Below are 21,957 nucleotides of genomic sequence, written 5' to 3' on the forward strand. Positions count from 1 at the left end.
AAAGAGTCCATCCTTGAAAAGCAAGGAGGAAAACAGCCTGGTTGAATCCCTTCCTCCTGCTGTGATTATTGCCCTGTTTGCCCGTCAGCTCTCCCAACTTCAGAGCCTTAATAAAATCACACCTCCTCCAAGATGCCTTCCCCGACTCAGCCCTCCATTTTCCCTACTCCCCGCCCCTCCTCTGTCGCCTGTAGACTTGGATCAGTACCCTTGAAGCACTTGATATTTGCCCCACGCGTGGCTCTTCCCACTCAGTGGGAAGAGCCCGGGTTTGGAAGTCAGAGGTCAGGGGTTCGAATCCCGGCTCCGCCACTTGTCAGCTGTGTGACTGTGGGCAAGTCACTTAACTTCTCTGGGCCTCAGTTCCCTCATCTGTAAAATGGGGAATAAAACTGTGAGCCTCACGTGGGACAATCTGATCACCCTGTATCTACCCCAGTGCTTAGAACAGTGCTCTGCGCATAGTAAGCGCTTAACAAATACCAACATTATCTGTAATTTGAAGTCTATCTCCTCATCTCCCTGTGGGCACAGAATGCCTCCCTGTGGACTAGGAATGTGTCTACCAAATATCAATCAGCACTGTACTGAGCTCTTGGAAGAGTACAGTACAGCAGTGTTGGGGACGTGTTCCCTGACCACACCGAACTTACAGTCCTAGAGACTCTGAAGGTGCATTCCTTCAGTCGTACTTATTGAACGCTTACTGTGTGCAGAACACTCTACCAAGCGCTTGGAAAGTTCAGTACAGCGATAGAGACAATCCCCGCCCACAACGGGCTCACGGTCTAGAGGCGGGGGGAGTTAAAACCCTGTGAAATGAGAGACATACACCACATAGGGCAGAGGGGTGAAATTCAATAGAAAAAAGCCCAGTAGTCTGTCAAAGACACCATATAATAATAATTATTATTATGGTATTTGTTAAGTGCTTATTATGTGCCAAGCACTGTTCTAAGTGCCGAGGTAGATACAAGGCGATGAGGTTGTCCCACGTGGGGCTCACAGTTTTAATCCACATTTTATAGATGAGGTAGCTGAGTCACATAGAAGTAAGTGACTTGCCCAAAGTCACACAGCTGATAAGCGGCGGATCTGGATTAGAACCCATGACCTCTGATTCCCAAGCCCGGGGTCTTTCCGCTAAGCCATGCTGCTTCTCCTATCTCTTTAGAAGCAGCGTGGCTCAGTGGAAAGAGCACAGGCTTTGGAGTCAGAGGTCATGAGTTCAAATCCCAGCTCTGCCACTTGTCAGCTGTGTGACTCTGGGCGAGTCACTTAACTTCTCTGTGCCTCAGTTACCTCATCTGTAAAATGGGGATGAAGACTGTGAGCCCCACGTGGGACAACCTGATTCCCCTGTGTCTACCCCAGCGCTTAGAACAGTGCTCGGCACATAGTAAGCGCTTAAGAAATACCAACATTAGAGAGGGAGATACTGGAAAGGGGAAGGATCTACAAGGACACAAAGACTGAAGGCATTGCCCAAGTCTGAAAAGTAAACACTAAATACCAAACACCTATTTTGAAGTGGAAGTTGGATTTCTTTTAAATCCCGCAATTGCAATTTTTATTGGTTTCTAAAATTGGGAAAGAGGAGTTTCCCGTGTGGTGGATTTTTGCCCAAATTTCAAAGAGTTTCGTAGATTGTAAGCTCTTTGAGGACAGGGATCGTGTCTTCCAATTCGGTTGTACAGTACTGTGCTGAATGTTCTGCACGCGGTCAGCACTCAGTGAATACCACTGATTGACATGTTCCCTGACCACAATGAGCTTATAATCTTAGAGACTCTGAATGTTGTGCACACAGTAAGCTCTCTATGAATACCACTGATGGATAGTACTTGATACTAGATTATCATGTATCTGCCCCAGCTTGGTGCATAGCAAGCACTTAATAAATACCCACTTATTAAGTTTTGATAACAGTCCACTTTAAGTCACTTGAAATCACTGTTGGATCGAAGCCGGTTGGTTCAAACTTAGGTGGGCTAGCCTGTCCTCATCTGTTTCCCTGTCTCCTTTTCCTACAGGTGCTGTCGGATGAAGAGAAGCGAAAACAGTACGATGACTATGGCGAGGAGGGATTGAAAGACGGTCACCAAGGCTCCCATGGAGACATTTTCTCACAGTAAGGAGGAATTTTCATGCTTGCAAATGCTGTCCTCACTGGAAAGCCTTCTCTCCGATCTCCCTTCCTCCCGTCTCTCCCTGCTCCAGTCTATTCTTCATTCCGCTGCCCGGCTAATCTTCCCACAGAAACGCTCGGGGCCTGTCACTCCCCTTCTTAAAAACCTCCAGTGGGTTGCCTGTCGACCTCCACATGAAACAAAAACTTCTCACTCTGGGCTTCGAGGCTCTCCATCCCCTGGCCCCCTCCTACCTCTCCTCCCTTCTCACTTTCCACCGCCCACCCCTCATGCTCCGCTCCTCCGCCGCCCACCTCCTCACCGTCCCCCGTTCTCGCCTATCCCGCCGTCGACCCCCGGGCCACGTCCTCCCGCGGTCCTGAAACCCCCCCCCACCACCTCTGCCAAAGCCCTACCTCCCTCTTCCCCTCTTCACAGTCCTACTGAGAGCTCACCTCCTCCAAGAGGCCTTCCCAAGCTGCGCTTCCCCTTTTCCCTCTGCTGCCTCTCTGCCCCCCCTTCACCTCCCCTCAGCTAAGCCCCCTTTTCCCCCCCTTCCCTCTGCTGCTCCCCCTCTCCCTTCCCCTCCCCTCAGCACTGTGCTCGTCCGTTCATTTGTATATATTTTTATTACCCTATTTATTTTGTTAATGAGATGTACATCCCCTTGATTCTATTGATTGCTATTGTTTTTGTCTATCTCCCCCGATTAGACTGTAAGCCCATCAGTGGGCGGGATTGTCTCTATCTGTTGCCGAATTGTACATTCCAAGCACTTAGTACAGTGCTCTGCACATAGTAAGCGCTCGATAAATACTATTGAATGAATGAATGAATGAATGGAAAGGTTCATTTAATTGTAAAAGGGATTTTCTGTCACGAGCTTGTTAGCGTTAGCCTACTTCTTTTCTATCCGAAGTGTGGGAGCTGTGGGCTGAATCTGAACAGTGGCAATACCTGAAGAGGGGGCGAAAGAGGAGAGGCCCCGTACCACCACCACCACCGTTTGAGTTTTGGGGAGCTAAAATGAGGACCTCTCTTACCCTCAACTCTTTATTTTCAGGGCTGAAAAATGGTCCTTCTGCTTCCCCGGCCCCTATCGTGCCCTTTTGCTGTATCTCATTCAATCGTAGTTATTGAGCACTTACTACGTACTTACTTACAACTACTTACTACATACTTACTTAGAAAAGCAGCATGGCTCAGTGGAAAGAGCCCGGGCTTGGGAGTCAGAGGTCATGGGTTCCAACTCTGGCTCTGCCACTTGTCAGCTGCATGACTGTGGGCAAGTCACTTAACTTCTCTGTGCCTCAGTTACCTCATCTGTAAAATGGGGATTAAGACTATGAGCCCCATGTGGGACAACCTGATTACCCCGTACCTACCCCAGCACTTAGAACAGTGCTCTGCACATAGTAAGCGCTTACCAAATACCAGCATTATTATTATTATTATTACATGCAGAGCACTGTACGAAGCGCTTGGAAAGTACAATTCAGCGATAAAGAGAGACAATCCCTGCCCACACCGGACTCACAGTCAAGAAATGGGGAGATTCTGGGTTCAGAGTCACTCGTTGGGGGAGTGAAGACAATTCAGGATGTGATACAGACTGACGCTGCCTAGTTTGACGTGACCTTATCTATATCAGCGAGCATTAAAACGGCAAGGAGTCCCAGAGACCCACAGAAGCCCATAGCAGCGTTCGGGCGGAGACAGTTGAATCTTCATGGATCCCGCTTCTCGGATTTCAGTGCAGTGGGACAACTTTTCATCCGGAGTGTGGGTGGGAGGTTTAACTTGAAGGAAAGGGCATAGCTTTCCCTGGCCAGTGCGTGATCTGAAAACTCTTACACTGCCTGAGAGATTGCGTGAGGCGCTTGAGAACAACCCTGAACTCAGATTTCTTGTCGCCTTCTTTCCTGCAGCTTCTTCGGCGACTTTGGCTTCATGTTTGGAGGAAACCCACGCCAGCAGGACCGAAACATTCCAAGAGGAAGTGACATCATTGTGGATCTAGAAGTTACCTTAGAGGAAGTGTATTCTGGAAATTTCGTGGAAGTGAGTGGAAGAAACAGTTGTCGCCCCTGAGCCTTGAAATTGACCAAAGAGGGGATATTGAATCTTTTTCCAGCCTAAGATGTGACCCTAGTTCTAGGTTTTTCAGGAAAGGGGTTTGGACGATAGAGAAATCTGGCTGCTTTGTGAAACAGACCTATTAATGTGTGCACCAAACCAAGGAATATCTTTCTGACCCTAAGGGCCCAGGGTATCGGATTTAGAGAGAATTGAAAGCCTGTATAGAGGGAAATTAATGCATCTAATCCTGAGTGTTTTGGTGCCTGAACTGAATCAGAACTGTGGGATAATAATATTGTTGATATTTGTTAAGCGCTTACTATGTGCAGAGCACTGTTCTAAGCCCTGGGGTAGATACAGGGGAATCAGATTGTCCCACGTGAGGCACACCGTTAATCCCCATTTGACAGATGAGGTAACTGAGGCGCAGAGAAGTTAAGTGACTTGCCCACGGTCACCTAGCTGACAAGTGGCAGAGCCCAGGATTTGAACCCATGACCTCTGACTCCCAAGCCCTGGCTCTTTCCACTGAACCATGCTGCAGACCTTTAGACCAGACGTTCTTTAACACGGTTGCACTTTCTTCAGATTATCAGTGGAGCTAGATAGCTTCGGAACATTACCCAGGTTAAGCCTTTAACTGACCTTCTGAAATGATTGCTTAAAAATCTTCACGGTCCCCATATTTCTTAAATGCATTGTCATTTCCGTGATGTGTCTTAGAGGTACCTTGATATATGGTAGTGGTGATTTTTTTTATGGCATTTAAGCATTTACTGTGTGTTAGGCACTGTATTAAGCGTTGGGGGTAGATACAAAATGATCAGGTTGGACACAGTGTCTGTCCCACATGGGGCTCGCCTTCCCCATCTTACAGATGAGGGAACTGAGGCGCAGAGAATTTAAGTAGCTTGCCCAAGTTCACACAGCAGACAAGTGGCAGAGCTGGGATTAGAACTCACGTCCTCTGACTCCCAGGCCCGTGCTCTTTCCGCTAGGCCAAGCTGATTTTAAGGTAGAATTTTCTCTGCTGCTTTTTCTAAGACAGGGAGAGAGTTGGTTAGTTGGTTGAAAGGCTGCCGTCGTAATTGTTTAAATACTTATCGTGCACCCGCAACATCTTGTGAGTGGAGCAATAAAATGAGAAACTGACCATGGGAATTTGAATCACGCGAGACTTGCAAAATCGAGCTAAAGTTAGAAAATGCGTCTCTTGCGCCCTGTTTGGGAAGTCTTTTAAAACCACTCCGTTAAATTTCTGGGTGACGGAGTTCCGTCTCTTTAAAGCAAAGCTCCTCTCCTTCTCCACCCTCTCTTCTTCCTCCAGTCCTCGGACATTCATTCTTCCAGGTGCCCAGCTTGGGGACGGATCCTGGAATGGCATCCTAAACCGAGATAAATAGAGCGAGGAAAAGCAATACAGCTCAGGGAGATGGGGCTAGGCAGGGAACGCGTCTTTCTGTTCTTCTCTTGTACTCTCCCAATCGCTTAGTATAGTGCTCTCCACACGGTAAGCGCTCAATAAATCCGATCGATTGATCGGCCCTGCATGAATTCGGCTCGGAGCCAAAGCAACCGACAGGCGAGCGTGGAGGAAGAAGAATCTTGGTCCAAGGCTGGAACCCGCGTGGCTAACCGGGTTGGTGATGTGTGTCTTCTAGGTGGTTCGAAACAAACCAGTGGCAAGGCAGGCCCCCGGGAAACGGAAATGTAACTGCCGGCAGGAGATGAGGACCACCCAGCTAGGACCCGGCCGCTTCCAGATGACCCAAGAAGTGGTCTGTGACGAGTGCCCCAATGTCAAGTGAGTGCCCGCCTCAGCCCCCCGGCCAGCCCTCGGGAGCAGAATCAGTCGGCCGCTCCCTCGGTCGTATTTATTGAGCGCTTACCGTGTGCAGAGCACTGTACTAAGCGGTTGGGAGAGGACCGTATAACAACATAACAGACGCAGTCCCTGCCCACGATGAGCTTACAATCTAGAGGGGGAGACAGACATTGATGTAAATAATAAGCATGGGGAGCCAGCTCCCTGGGATCCAGAAAATGATTTTCCACTGGTTGCCATTCTTCATTTCCTCTTCCTCTCCTCTCTCCTGCTGCTTACCGTTCTTAAGCATTTTTCCGCTCAGGGGATCCTTTACCGGCAAGGCCAGGGGAAGAAAGAAAAGAGGCTTTGTGGACAGGGAGCATTACTACCAACTCTGTTGTATTCTCCCAAGCGTTTAGTTCAGTGTTCTGCACCCTAAGCTCTCGATACCCTTAATTGATGATTGTTCAAATTTAAATTAGCCCATGTCGCTTCTCGATGTGTGGGCAGGGAATATGTCTGTGTGTTGTTGCATTGTACTCTCCCATAGTAAGAGCTCAATAAATACGATTAAATGATTGCGTGAACATGGGTAAAAGGTTCTGGGGCGGGATGAGGGAAGAAGAAAACCAGAGACTAAACTGGATATTTCTGTGGCTTTTACGAATCCCTCCTCACCTTCACGTGAACACATTTTAGACTGTGTGCCCATTATTGGGCAGGGATTGTCCCTATCTGTTGCCGAATTGTACGTTCCAAGTGCCTAATACAGTGCTCCGCACATAGCGCTCAATAAATACTATTGAATAAATGCAGAACACCCAAGAGTTTGTGGCAGAGGAGCTGGCATTGCTCAAACCAAACAGTAGTTCTCCTTTATTTCCTTGTTCCTTTTATTGAAGAATATCAGACTTTACAGTTTTACATTTAGTGATCAACCGTGCTGCGTTTTTTTTCCTATCAGTTCCAATTACGTTTAGAGGTCTAGTGCAGAGGATTCCCTTTACTTATAAGTCTGATCCACCTAGTCAAGGATTTATTTGCTCTCGCTTCACAACTATCTCAGTTCTCTACCAAAGGATCATCATATGGGATCGTCAAGGAAATGACGCATAGGAACAACTCTGCCTCAGGGAAACAGAAAAAAATCTCAATTTGTTCCTTTTAGGGGCATATTTACCCAGAAAATAGTGACCCTGCATCCTTCTGCCAGACTTTCCATGGTGGCAGTAGAATAGATTAAGTAAGATTAGGGATTTTGTACAAAGAACGGAATGCCGGCACTTAATTTTGTGCCAGATGCGGTTAACTTGCACCGTCAGGTGGGGCGAGTGTTGAAAGCCGTCATAATTAATGACTTTCAACTGCCTCGGAGAAGAAGCGGTGAATTGTTTTAATTGTGGAAAACTTCATTGGGTTTGAAGTGCTTAGTTCTGCAGGGTGTGGGAGAGAAATGATAGTGTTCAGGAAGAAAAAGAGTCAATGGTGTTCAGAAGTATAAGGCTCTTGGTACAGTCCTCTGCACACGGCAAGTGCTCAATAACTACCATTGATAGGTTGATATCAGAAGGTGTTAACACCCCTTCCCTACTTGATATTAGAGTCTGGGTCAAGGGTTCGGATCCCCCCCCCCCCCCCCCGCCTGCTAAATTTTCTTGTATTTTAGGCTTGTAAATGAAGAGCGAACGTTGGAGGTGGAAATAGAGCCTGGGGTGAGAGATGGCATGGAGTACCCCTTCATTGGAGAAGGTGCGCTGTTAATATTTTGCTTCCCTTTACTCTCCGTTGCTCCGTCCCACAGCGGTAACATGTAAGAGAAGCAGCGTGGCTTAGTGGCAAGAGCCCAGGCTTGGGAGTCAGCAGCGTGGCTCAGTGGAAAGAGCCCGGGCTTGGGAGTCAGAGGTCATGAGTTCGAATCTCGGCTCTCCCACTTGTCAGCTGTGTGACTGTGGGCAAGTCACTTCACTTCTCTGGGCCTCAGTTACCTCATCTGTAAAATGGGCATTAAGATTGTGAGCCTCACGTGGGACAACCTGATTACCTTGTATCTCCCCCAGCGGTTAGAACAGTGCTCGGCACATAGTAAGCGCTTAACAAATAACCACATTATTATTATTATTATTAGGTCGTGGGTTCTAATCCCTGCTCTGTTACTTATCAGCTGTGTGACTTTGGCCAAGTCATTTAACTTCTCTGGGCCTCAGTTAGCTCATCTGTAAAAGGGGGATTAAGACTATGAAACCCACGTGGGACAACTTGATTGCCTCGTATCTACCCCAGTGCTTAGAACAGTGCTTGGCACATAATAAGCGCTGAATAAATACCATCTTTTTTTAATTATTAATAATAATAAGCAAGCATATGAACATCCTCGGACACGAGAGCGTCCTTGAAAATTTTTCAGAATATATATAAATGCCGTTTCCGTTAGACAAATGGTATAGCCTTATGTATTGCATTTGTTTTGCAGTTAGTTTAGCACACACGAGTGCACTTGATATAAAAACCTCATTTTCTCACTTTACGGCTAATTTTGTAAGCTCCTTTGTGGGCAGGGAACACGTATGCCAACCCTGTTACATCATACTTTCCGAAGCCCTTCGTATAGCGCTCTGCACACAGCGTTCAATAAATCGATTTTTTTGATATTCCCAAGAAAAGGTCAGACTAGCTGATCGCTACTATTCAAAAGCCCTAGAGCAAAAAAGGTTTATAGTAACAACCATCACACATATAAATGTGTCGTCTCAGCTTTACATCAAAACCCATGCCTACTTTTCCAGTGTGGTGATATTTTAGGGAAAAGACCCCCACAGCCCAGCTATTTTCCACTGACCGCTGACCCTTCTGGTAGAATTGAAGCCTTCCATCGTTTCCCTGGAGTGGCAGCCACAGTGACCTGGCAGTCGAGAGTGGCTCAACTCCCTGGCCCAGTGGAAATGTTGAGAGAGGGAAGCGGTGTGGCCTAGTGGGTAGAGCAGGGGCCCAGGAGCCAGAAGGACTCAAGTCATTTCGCTTCTCCGGACCTCAGTTCCCTCATCGGTAAAATGGGGATTAAGACGGTGAGTCCTATGTGGGACAGGGACGGTGTCCAACCTGAATAGTTTGTATCAACCCCAGCGCTTAGAACAGTGCCTGGCACAGTGGAAACGCTTAAAAAAAGAAAAAAAAAAATGGAGCTGCTGAATTCATTCATTCAGTAGTATTTATTGAGCGCTTACTATGTGCAGAGCACTGTACCAAGTGCTTGGAATATACAATTCGGCCACAGATAGAGACAATCCCTGCCCAATGACGGGCTCACAGTCTAAATGGGGGAGACAGGCAGCCGAGCAAATGTAGCTAGTGGTAATTCAGACTCAAGACTCACTTTTCAGCGTGGCTCAGTGGAAAGAGCATGGGCTTGGGAGCCAGAGGTCATGGGTTCGAATCCCAGCTCTGCCACTTAGCTGTGTGGCTGTGGGCAAGTCACTTAATTTCTCTGTGCCTCAGTTACCTCAACTGTAAAATGGGGATGAAGATTGTGAGTCTCATGTGGGACAACCTGATTACCTTGTATACCCCAGCGCTTAGAACAGTGCTCTGCACATAGTAAGCGCTTAACGAATACCAACATTACTATTGCCACTCCGTCTTGCTCCAGTTCAGCTATTTCCTTGTACCCACCCCAGTGCTTAGAGCGGTGCCTGCCACATAGTAAGTGCTTAACAAATGGCACAATTATTATTATTATTTCCTGCATGAGCACGCCACTGTTCCAGTCTACTTGACAGCCGTGTCCGTAACCCCAACTCTTCGAAACCATCAACTTCCTCCCGAATTCCCCAGTCCTCCCACCACCTCCCTCCATAAGCCCTGCTGACGTCGTGTGTCCAACCCCATTCTGGACCTGGTCCAGGGCGGGAGTGAGTTGGAGAGTCTCATCGCAGTGGCAGCTGGTTGTCCTAGTCTTTCAACTTCGCTCCGTTCCCCGTAAGCTGCTCGATGATGGCCCGCATTTTAGTGGTCTTTTAGGCAGTTGCTTCCTCCCGTACCGTTAGTTTGGGAAATGCGACGAGTTATTCAAACCTAGGCTGAGAGCCTGTGCTGTTTGCCTGAATATTTTGAAGTTCAACACACCCAAAAGTACACCCGTTACAGGGCAGGGACTGTCTCTATCTGTTACCGATTTGTACATTCCAAGCGCTTAGTACAGTGCTCTGCACATAGTAAGCGCTCAATAAATACTATTGAATGAACATAACTGGTATTTGTTAAGCGCTAATTGTGTGCCGGGAACTGTATTAAGCACTGGGGGGGATATAAGCAAATCGGTTTGGACATAGTCCCTGTCCCCTATGGGCCGCACAGTCTCAATACTCAATTTGTAAATGAGGTAACTGAGGCCCGGAGGGGTGAAGTGACTTGCCCAGGGTCACCCAGCAGACACGGGGCAGAGCCGACGTTAGAACCCCCCAACCTTCTGACTGCACCATGCTGCTTGTCTAACACATGAAGAGATATCTGAGTTACCTTCCTACTCAGGAACACCCCAGAGAGGGGGAGTGGGTGAAGCTGATGTTATCTAATAATAATAATGTTGGTATTTGTTAAGCGCTTACTATGTGCCGAGCACTGTTCTAAGCACTGGGGTAGACACAGGGGAATCAGGATGTCCCACGTGGGGCTCACAGTCTTAATCCCCATTTTACAGATGAGGTAACTGAGGCCCAGAGAAGTTAAGTGACTTGCCCACAGTCACACAGCTGACAAGTGGCAGAGCTGGGATTCAAACTCTTGACCTCTGACTCCAAAGCCCGTGCTCTTTCCACTGTGCCACAATCTAATGGTTCCAGTCAGTCTCTTGCCAGTCTCGTTCCTACTCTGCCGTCCCTCTCATCTTCCTATTCTTCTTTTGTGGTTCAGGTGAGCCCCACGTGGATGGGGAACCTGGAGACTTGCGCTTCCGAATCAAAGTTCTCAAGTAAGTAGTTGGAGCTGAAACCACCTCCCTACATCTGGGAGAGAGCAAGGGGGGATTGTAAGCATTTCTGGTGGACTAGTCCCTTGCTTTCAGCAGGGTCTGGATGGGCCCTAACCCTTCCAGAGAGCACTGATCTTCTTGTTTCACAGATATAGCCGACCTCCCCCTGCCCCCCTTCCAAAATCTGGGCGTCTGCTCTGGTCTTGTTGATTTTTATTTATTTAATTTTGGTTGTTGGCTGAGGGTGACGTCCCTTCAACATTCAATCTCAGCTGAATGAAGAACTCTCGAGCTCTACGTTTCCTCAGCCAGATGGGGAGAATTTTCCTTGCTCCCATTATCTCTGTAGAGCATGGCCTAGTGGATCGAGCATGGGTCTGGGAGTCAGAAGGACACTGGTTTTAATCCCAGCTCCGCCGCTTGTCTGCTGTGTGACCTTGGGCAAGTCACTTTACTTCCCTGGACCTGTTACATCATCTGTAAAACGGGGATTATTACTGTGAGCCCCATGAGGGACATGAACTGTGTCCAACCTATTTTGCTTGTATCTATCCCAGAGCCTAGTACAGTGCCTGGCACACGTAAGCACCTAACAAATACCACTATTATTATTGTCATTGTTGTTATTATTGTTTGTGATTATAGCCATCTGGAAAGCTTCTAAATCACCCCCAAGAATATAGAGAAATTAAATGTCATGTTTCTCTCTCTGCAGGCATCCTGTGTTTGAAAGAAGAGGAGACGATTTATACACAAACGTGACAATCTCGCTGGTCGAGGCCCTGATAGGTTTTGAGATGGATGTAGCCCACTTGGACGGACACAAGGTCTGGCAGATATTTTACTATGTTTCCTCTTTATTGTTAGTACCATTAATGGTAACTTCTGCAGGCAAAACACAGAATCCTGTGGGGCTCTGGAGATTTTGACCCCACCTGTCAGTAGAGGAAAGTGAGGTCAGAAGGGAGATGGAATTGTGCTTTTGCTTTAACTTACTTATTGGCAGGAGAGCTGCTGGTGTAATGTGGCCTGAAAATCCAGTGGTGTGAACTGGAGCAGGGGGTGAAAGCCAAATGGGCTCAAAGGCAGAGACCTCCTTGCGTCGGAGAGAGTCTCCGCCTCTGCTGCGGCCCCTGACCGCCCACGCCAGTCTCATCCCCTCCCCACTTGCTTTCTAGGTCCATGTTGCCCGGGATAAAATCACCAAACCTGGAGCTAAGCTATGGAAGAAAGGGGAAGGACTGCCCAACTTTGACAACAACAACATCAAAGGGTCCCTGATCATCACCTTTGATGTAGATTTTCCAAAAGAGCAGCTAACGGAAGAACAGCGAGAAGGTGGGTACTCTGAAATCCCTGGCTCCATCACTCCATCGACGGTATTTGTGGAGCGCGTACTGTGTGCGGAGCTTGGGAGAAGACAATCTGACAAAGTCGGTAGACATGCTCCCTGCCCACGGGGAGCTTACGGGTCCTGGGGTTTCTTGGAGACTAATAATAATAGTGATATAATTATTGTGTTTTTGGTCAAATGCTTACTACGTGCCAAGCACTCTACTAAGTGCTGGGGTAGATGTGAAATAACCAGGTTGGACATAGGCCCTGTCCCAAGTGGGGTTCAGAAATACAACTGTAAAACTGGGGTATTTGCCTTCAGGAGGAAGTAGTGACATCAAGAGTAGGGAAGGTAGGAGCTGTGGAGTGGAGTTAAAGGAAGTGACTGCAGGGAGTTGACACAGGAAAATGGCGCCGGGGCTGGGGGTAATCACCAAATCACCCCCAGGCATGGGGGTAATCTTCAAGATGAATACCGTGTGGTTGGGACAAATGTCTGTAGCCGTGGAAATCGTAGAATAGCTAAGGCTGTTGCATATGAACTATCCCCTTTGTCCTCTCTCCCCCCCACCCCGGACAAGTAGGCCCTCAAGCGCCATTCGTTGTTCCTCTTCCCTGATGGGAAATGAAAGAGCCATAAAGATCGGTCCATTTAACTACCGTCGCATTTTTCTGCTCCTCTTGCAGGTATCAAACAGCTACTGAGGCAAGGATCAGTGCAGAAGGTATACAATGGACTGCAGGGATATTAAGAGTGAATAAAGTTGGACTTTGTCTAAAATGGCAAGTGACGATATTTATTATCTGCAGATGTTTGTGGTTTTTTAACACGCGACTTCTTTATGAGTCTTACGATCTTCAGTGAGGCTTTAAGACTCCGTAGTCCGAGAGAGAGTTTATGAACCGTCAGTGGAAGGTCCGATATCACCTCTCCCTTTGGGGGTTCAGATTCCCGGTGCTGCCGACAAAGTTTTGTAGGAATTGAAGCAGCAAGATGACTCAAGCGAAGGAGAAAAAAAAATCATCTCAAGCGTGCTGGGTTGTTGCTGGTAATTTCACTCAAAGGTGAATCAACTGTCAAGGTCTGTTTTTAAATACATTTTGTTGTCACTTTTTCCTCGGCTCCCGGCTCTTGTTGGTTTTAGCTACCGAGTCGCCGACCCTTTTGCCTTCCCTTGAGGGTTTTCCATTCCTGCCTTTTCTCCAGGTTGTTGAAGCGAGAGGACGACCTACCCTTTCCAAGCGGCGAGCCACGGGCAGATGGGGTCCCTGGGGAAGTGGGTCTGAATGCCTCAAAAGCGAAGGGTTCGAAGAGGCCAGAGAAAAATTAGAATAGAAAACTGATCAAGAGGGGTGGTCTGAGATGGGCCTTTGTTGATGAGCATTAATAATAATAGTGGTATTTGTTAAGCGCTTACTATGTGCCAGGCACGATACTAAGCGCTGAGGTGACTACAAAGCAATCAGGTTGGACGCAGCCCCGTCCCACGTGAGGCTCACAGTCTCGATCCCCATTTTACAGATGAGGTAACTGAGGCCCGAAGAAGTGAAGTGACTTGCCCAAGGTCACACAGCAGACGAGTGGTGGAGCGGGATTAGAACCCATGACCTTTTGACTCCCAGGTCTGTGCTCTATCCACTACACAGTACTCTCAGGGCATCATTTTGTACCCCTGTAAATAGCGTTGGTAACCTTCCTGGCCCTCTGCCTCCATGGCCAAACAGTCCCCGTAGGGGGAGAGATCTGTGGGCTATTAGTTTCCTCATTTCAGCCACCGCTGTAACCGTTGCCAGGCCACCATTTAGCTCTCCCAAGAATCAGGAGTGTGACCAATCCTATTTGCTTGTGTCCACCCCAATGCTTAGTACAGTCCCAGGCACATAATAAGCGCTTAACAAATACCAGAATTAGTATTATTAGTATAGTATTAGTATAGTAGTATTAATATTATAGTATCAGTATAGTATTAGTACAGTATTATTGGGGAAGCAACGTGGCTCAGTGGAAAGAGCCCGGGCTTGGGAGTCAGAGGTCATGGGTTCGACTCCCGGCTCTGCCACTTGGCAGCTGGGTGACTGAGGGCAAGTCCCTTAACTTTTCTGTGCCTTAGTTACCTCATCTGTACAATGGGGATTAAGGGTGAGCCTCACGTGGGACAACCTGATGACCCTGTATCTACCCCAGCGCTTAGAACAGTGCTCTGCACATAGCGCTTAACAAATACCAAAACAAATACCAACATCATTATTATTATAATTATTCATTCATTCAATAGTATTTATTGAGCGCTTACTATGTGCAGAGCACTGTACTAAGCGCTTGGGATGAACAGGTCGGCAACAGATAGAGACGGTCCCTGCCGTCTGACGGGCTCACGGTCTAATCGGGGGAGACGGACGGACGAGAACGATGGCGATAAATAGAGTCGAGGGGAAGAACATCTCGTAAAAACGATGGCGACTAAATAGAATCGAGGCGATGTACAATTCATTAACAAAATAAATAGGGTAACGGAAATATATACAGTTGAGCGGACGAGTACAGTGCTGTGGGGATGGGAAGGGAGAGGTGGAGGAGCAGAGGGAAAGGGGGAAAAGAGGGTTTAGCTGCGGAGAGGTGAAGGGGGGGCGGTAGAGGGAGTAGAGGGAGAAGGGGAGCTCAGTCTGGGAAGGCCTCTCGGAGGAGGTGAGTTTTAAGTAGGGTTTCGAAGAAGGGAAGAGAATCAGTTTGGCGGAGGTGAGGAGGGAGGGCGTTCCGGGACCGCGGGAGGACGCGGCTCGGGGGTCGACGGTGGGACGGGCGAGACCGAGGGACGGTGAGGAGGTGGGCGGCGGAGGAGCGGAGCGTGCGGGGTGGGTGGTGGAAAGAGAGAAGGGAGGAGAGGTAGGAAGAGGCAAGGTGATGTATGAGCCTTGAAGCCTAGAGTGAGGAGTTTCTGTTTGGAGCGGAGGTCGATAGGCAACCACTGGAGTTGTTTAAGAAGGGGAGTGACATGCCCAGATCATTTCTGCGGGAAGATGAGCCGGGCAGCGGAGTGAAGAATAGACCGGAGCGGGGCGAGAGAGGAGGAAGGGAGGTCAGAGAGAAGGCCGACACGGTAGTCTAGCCGGGATATAACGAGAGCCCGTAGCGGTAAGGTAGCCGTTTGGGTGGAGGGGAAAGGGCGGATCTTGGCGATATTGTATAGGTGAAACCGGCAGGTCTCGGTAACGGATAGGATGTGTGGGGTGAACGAGAGAGACGAGTCAAGGATGTCACCGAGATCGCGGGCCCGAGAGACGGGAAGGACGGTCGTGCCATCCACGGTGATAGAGAAGTCTGGGAGCGGACCGGGTTTGGGAGGGAAGATGAGGAGCTCAGTCTCGCTCATGTTGAGTTTTAGGTGGCGGGCTGACATCCAGGTGGAGACATCCCCTCCCTCACAGTGTCCTCTATCTTTGCGTCTCTGGCAAAAATTCCCAAACTAACCTGGAACCAAGCTGTGGAAATTGTAGAGTTCCAAACTCTCTGCATTCCCCCGCTTAGCCCAGACCAGTTACAATCAATTAATAGTATTTGAGCGCTGTGTGCAGAGCATGGTAGTAAGCGTTTGGGGGAGTTCAGTACAACAGAGTTGGTAGACGTATCGCCTGCCTTCTAGGAGCTCACAGTCTAGAGGCATGATAGATTACGTGACTACTCTAAGGGCTGTGAACAGAAACAGAATTTCTGTTATTTATGGAGAAGATCCTTGTTTGGTGCCAGGATGCACCAAGTACAACCGGCCCTGTTTTCACGCAGAACGCTCCTCGTTGACTCTGCACCTCGTCTTTCCAAACGGAAAGACCCCGGGGAGACCGGCACCTGCAACATTTCCTTGCCAGACCCTGAGCATCTGTTGGAAATTTCTATCCTGCACATAGTAAGCGCTCAATAGCAACCAGTGATTTGATTCGGGGCCCTAAAACTGCTCCTTTGGATAATGGCTCAGACCAAATCGGTGGAATGGGTCGTGCTGGGCACGTTCTGCCAGGCTCAGATTTGGAGAACTGACCCTGGTCAAGGAAATGAGGCAACTTCCATGAGGTTCCACTGGAAAGTGGCTTTGTAAGAATCCAGCAGAGGTGTAGGAAGGAAGGGGAGAAGAGTCAAAAAAAAAAATTGAATAAACCCCAAATGTCCCATCCCCCAGATCGTGCCTTCATCATGAAACCCCAACCGGGGCACTTTCCTGGTACATCTGTCTCCCAGATGGAGAAACCCATGCACCTCCAGAGTGAAGGTCTCCAAAATCAGACCATTCCCTCTTCCTGAGTCGCTTTCCTATGGATTGCATCCTCGGTAGATATTTTACTCGAACTCACCCACACTCCCATCGGTTTATCCTACTCTTTAAAGAGCCCTCTCAAAATGAACACTCTTCTGTGGCATGCTATGTCTCATCATAGAAAACGAACCCCGGTGTATGGTGTTCTGCCTCTCCTCCAGGACCTCTGTCCCGAGATCATCCTCCTATGAATCCCCACTTTGGTCCACTGCCGTCCCATTCATTCCTTCAGTCGTATTTACTGAGCGCTCACTGTGTGCAAAGCGTTGTACTAAGCGCATGTGAGAGTATAATAGAGCAATAAACAGGCTCGATCCCTGCCCGTATCCAAGCTTGCCCATATCACGACTTCTACCTGTCCCTGACATCTCAGCTTCTTGGTTCCCACAAATTCCAGGGACGGCGAGACACGGGTGAGTAGGGACCCACCAGAAAGGTATGTATGATGATTCTCAATGCTAGATTTTATTCATTTTTGTCCTGGCAGCTCCCCTCAGACACAACCAACCACAAAAGTCACGAAGCAAATTGGGTAGCGTAATTTGGACTACATTGGATGTATAAACTGACTGAAACAGTTGCCAGAGACATCCGTGTTTCATCACATTTTATTGACTGGTGTGTTCGATGGTTGGCTTCCTTGTGAAATGAACAGAAAACTCAAATCGATTGACTCCAACGATGCTGTGAGCTGAAAGTGGAGAATCTTCTCCCACTATCACATCTGGCAGCCCTCTTCCTGCCTGTTCTGTTATTTGGCCACTCATACCGGTTCCTTTATTTTAAGCTCCATCATGTCGCCCGTTAGTTGAAAGCATAATGGATATAAAAATGAAAAGTTTACTTGTCACCCCCAAAATCATTTTAAAGTGACACCAGTCACCTCAGATCGTGTCCATGTGTAACAGGCAATAACCTGATGATACAGATTTGGAATTAGTACCTAATTCTACCCCAACATATTACACCCAGGAATGTTTTTTCATTTTGGTATTTGTTAAGCGCTTACTAGGTGCCAGGCACTGTACTTAGCACTGGGGTCGATACAAGATAATCAGAGTGGACACAGACCATGTCCCACATGAGGCTCACAGACTTAATTGCAATTTTACCTGTGAAATAACTGAGGCAGAGTGAAGTGACTTGCCCAAGGTCACACAGCAGGCATGTGGTGGATCTAGGATTAGAACCCCGGTCCTCTGACTCCTAGGCCCGTGCTCTTTCCACTAGGCTACGTTACGACTCGAATGCAGAAAACCTGTCACTCTCTGGGTCAGCAGTAGCCTCCACTGAGACCTCTTCTGTAATTTCAGCCTATTCCCTCTTATTCAGTCTTTGGTGGACATGGAGGCCCCCCAAAAACTATTCATATATCTCAAGAGTTGTCATCCTTTAATACGAGAAGCAGTATAGCGTAGCGTATAGAGCACAGGCCTGGCAGTCAGAAGGTCAAGTGTTCTAATTCTGGCTCCGGCATCTGTCGCAATGTGGCCTTGGGCAAGTCACTTCACATATTTGAGCCTCAGTTACCGTGTCAGTAAAATGGGGCTTGAGACTGTGAGCCCCACATGGGACAGGGGCCGTGTCCAACCCGACTTGCCCGTATCCCCCTCAGCGTTTAGTACAGTACCCGATACATAGTAAGGGCTTAACAAATACCATAATTATAATTAGAATAAATATTATCATCTCTTCTGGGCTGAACAATTCCAGTGTCTTTAACTTTGCCCTGTAGTACCTTTTTCCCCCTTTTTCTTCATCATCATCATCATAACGATGGTAATAGTTAAGCGCTTACTAGGTGCCAAGCACTCTTAAGCACTGGGGTAGATACAAGGTGATCAGGTTGTCCCACGTGGGGCTCACAGTCTTAATCCTCATTTTACAGATGAGGAAACTGAGGCACAGAGAAGTGAAGGGACTTATGCAGAGTCACACACCTGATAAGCGGCCGAGCCAGGATTAGAACCCTTGACCTTTGACTCCCAAGCCCGCGCTCTCTTTACTGAGCCACCTGGTTCTCTGCTCCATCATCATCAACAATATTATGAGTAATGATGATAATAATTATGGTATTTGTTAAGCGCTCACTATATGCCAAGCTCCGTTCTAAGCGCTGGGGGTAGATTTAGGGTAATGGGGTTGTCCCACGTGGGGCTCACGCTTTTAATCCCCATTTTATAGATGAGATAATCGAGGCACAGAGAAATTAAGTGACTTGCCCAAGATCACACAGCAGATAAGTGGCAGAGGCAGGAGTAGAACCCCCATCCTCTGACTCCCAAACCCGGGCTCTTTCCACTAGGCCACGGGTGTCTACCGTATCCATAGCCTTGTATTAGAGTTACAGAGAAGGAATGTAAAACATGATCCTGGTCCTTGAGAGAGGGGGAAGACAAATCAACACAAACTGGCAAAATAGTGCTCTGCCCATTAGGTACTCAATAAATGCCTTTGCTAATGTGAAACTTCACGTAACATAACATGATAGATATAGAAGCAGCGTGGCTCAGTGGAAAGAGCCTGGACTTGGGAGTCAGAGGTCACGGGTTCGAATCCCAGCTCTGCCACTTGTCGTCTGTGTGACTGTGGGCAAGTCACTTCACTTCTCTGTGCCTCAGTTACCTCATCTGTAAAATGGGGATTAACTGTGAGCCTCACGTGGGACAACCTGATTACCCTGTATCTACCCCAGCGCTTAGAACAGTGCTCGGCACATAGTAAGCGCTTAACAAATACCAACATTATTATAATGAAAGTGGTTGCCTATCAACCTCCGCTCCAAACAGAAACTCCTCACCCCAGGCTTCGAGGCTGTCCATCCCCTCGCCCCTTCCTACCTCTCCTCCCTTCTCTCTTTCCACCACCCACCCCGCACGCTGCGCTCCTCCGCCGCCCACCTCACCGTCCCTCGGTCTCGCCCGTCCCGCCGTCGACCCCCGGGCCGCGTCCTCCCGCGGTCCCGGAACGCCCTCCCTCCTCACCTCCGCCAAACTGATTCTCTTCCCCTCTTCGAAACCCTACTTAAAACTCACCTCCTCCGAGAGGCCTTCCCACACTGAGCTCCCCTTCTCCCCCTACTCCCTCTACCGCCCCCCCTTCACCTCTTCGCAGCTAAACCCTCTTTTCCCCCCATCTCCCTCTGCTCCTCCCCCCTCCCTTACCATCCCTGTACTCGTCTGCTCGACTGTATATATTTTCATCACCCTATTTATTTTGTTAATGAGATGTACATCGCCTCGATTCTATTTAGTCGCCATCGTTTTTACGAGACGTTCTTCCCCTCGACTCTATTTATCGCCATCGTTCTCGTCTGTCCGTCTCCCCCGATCAGACCGTAAGCCCGTCAAACGGCAGGGATGTCTCTATCTGTTGCCGACGTGTTCATTCCAAGCGCTTAGTACAGTGCTCTGCACATAGTAAGCGCTCAATAAATACTATTGAATGAATGAATGAAAGAAATTACCATCAAACAAGTGAAGAAGAGTTGGGAGGCTATACCAGGAGCAGAACTACTCTCCCAAGAGCTTAGTACAGTGCTTTGCACACAGTAAGTGCTCATAAATACAATTGAATAAATGAATCATGTCAGATCCTTTCAATTTTCTGATATTTTTGAAATATGGCCAAAACAATTTTTTCTTTTTCCATTAGAAAAAAGTCTAACCAGTGCAGATTATAGCTGAAAGCTGTCAGTGCTGTATGTGTCAGTGTCGTGGTGGCTTCTTTAATGAGGGATTGTTCTATTCTTTTTTTAGTGGAAATATGATAAGTTCATTTAAACGTACAGTAACAGTTTTCATGTTTAAGAACATTTCTGAAAGCCTCGAGTCCTACCTTAAAGCACATTTTCAAACAACCAAATCCTCACCTGGTGAAACATGCAAACCTGGAATGAAATGTTTTTTAACACAGAAGGGAGCCTAAAGGTACATTTGGTTCATTTTCTTCATTTGCTTTTCCAACGTGCAGCTCCTTTCTTGCATTTAACCAACCTCGTGGAACTAGGGGGACGGCTGTAAGACCGTGCTAGCGAGCGGAGACCGAGTTTGAGAGGAGTCGTCCGGGTTAATCCCTTCTCCGGGGGCGCCGATGCCTGGTGCCACCTGGAGTGAGGAGAACCGTAGCCTCAAGATGACTCGGCGAGTGGTGTCGGGATTTCACAGCTATGTTCAGGCCCCCTCTTTCTGGCCGGGCCCCGCCGGGCCCGGCCCCGACCACGGTGGGGAAATTTGGGGGTGCGGCGAGCCGCGTCAGGGAGTAGCGGGTCCCGACGGTAAGCGGTCCGACTGCCGTCCGGCCGAGTGGCCAGAGGGCCACCGCTTCCTTCCCTTTGCTCTTTCCATTTCCACCTGGTGATGCTGGAGGGAGTGGCTCTCTCCTAGTCAATCGCCAGTCAATCGTATTTATCGAGCGTTTACCGACTGCAGAGCTCTAAACTAAGCACTTGCGGGAGTACGATAGAGCAATATAACAGACACGTTCCCTGCATGCCCCAGGCCCCTCTCCTGCTTTCAGTCCATCCGTAGAGCTGCAAGCTGCACTTCTGACACCTCTATTCCACTTTACCTCCTTCTTATCTGACAATCCGCCCCCCTCAAAACCCCACTGAAGGCACATCTCCTCCAAGAAGCCTTCCCTGCCTATGTCCGTTCCTCTTCTCCCACTCCCTTCGGTGTCCCCCTGATTTTGCTCCCTTTATTCATTCCCCGCCACCAAGCCCCACAGCACTTACGTACATACACGTAATTTGTTCATTTATGTCGGCGTCTGTCTCCCCTTCTGGACTAAACTCGTGAACAGGGAGCGTTTCTGTCCTATTGTACTCTCCCAAGTGCTTAGAGCAGTGCTCTGCACACAGTAAGCAATCAGTAATTACGATTGACTGATGGATTGATCGGTCTGAGGTCCTGAGCGCCTCCTGAACGTAGCTGAGAGGGATACGGATCCACTGGTGTTTAGGGGGAGGTGGGGCGGTGTGAACTAGGACCGCAGCTTTTCCTGCTGCCAGGAAGGCCTGGAGTTGCCCAAGAGACGGGGACAGGAGTATGGGCCGAGCCGGGGCGAGTCTCTCCAGGGTCAGGAGCTCAACTGGGCTTGCACTTGGGTCTGGGCCTCTCCCAGCCCCGGCAAGAATCCAGACTCAAACCCAGCAGCACATTACCACATTTTTTTTTGTATGGTATTTGTTAAACACTTAACTATGTGCCAGACACTGTACGAAGTGCTGATAGAGTCAGCGTCCCACACGGGGCTCACGGTCTTCATCCCCATTTTACAGATGAGGTATCCGAAGCACAGAGAAGTGACGTGACTTGCCCAGGATCACACAGCAGA

The 21,957-nt window shown here is 48.5% G+C and overlaps 2 protein-coding genes across 2 annotated transcripts in view; one reads left to right on the plus strand and one right to left on the minus strand.

Moving 5' to 3' along the window:
* DNAJB11 (DnaJ heat shock protein family (Hsp40) member B11) overlaps positions 1–13,427 on the plus strand; it is a 45,875-nt gene extending 32,448 nt beyond the window's left edge. Inside the window, exons 3-10 of the mRNA XM_029072596.1 lie at positions 2,034–2,131; positions 4,058–4,190; positions 5,870–6,012; positions 7,682–7,764; positions 10,921–10,978; positions 11,694–11,805; positions 12,157–12,316; positions 13,001–13,427. Coding sequence (XP_028928429.1) covers positions 2,034–2,131; positions 4,058–4,190; positions 5,870–6,012; positions 7,682–7,764; positions 10,921–10,978; positions 11,694–11,805; positions 12,157–12,316; positions 13,001–13,065 — 852 coding nt within the window. The 3' untranslated portion in view covers positions 13,066–13,427. The remainder of the gene's footprint in view (positions 1–2,033; positions 2,132–4,057; positions 4,191–5,869; positions 6,013–7,681; positions 7,765–10,920; positions 10,979–11,693; positions 11,806–12,156; positions 12,317–13,000) is intronic.
* Positions 13,428–20,369: 6,942 nt separating this feature from the next.
* Positions 20,370–21,957, minus strand: part of LOC100680559 (ubiquitin carboxyl-terminal hydrolase 47-like) — a 32,815-nt gene continuing 31,227 nt past the window's right edge. The window contains exon 13 of the mRNA XM_039913041.1: positions 20,370–20,726. Coding sequence (XP_039768975.1) covers positions 20,570–20,726 — 157 coding nt within the window. The 3' untranslated portion in view covers positions 20,370–20,569. The remainder of the gene's footprint in view (positions 20,727–21,957) is intronic.

This window comes from Ornithorhynchus anatinus, chromosome 1 (genome assembly GCF_004115215.2).
Source record: "Ornithorhynchus anatinus isolate Pmale09 chromosome 1, mOrnAna1.pri.v4, whole genome shotgun sequence".
In the NCBI taxonomy this organism is placed as follows: Eukaryota; Metazoa; Chordata; class Mammalia; order Monotremata; family Ornithorhynchidae; genus Ornithorhynchus; species Ornithorhynchus anatinus.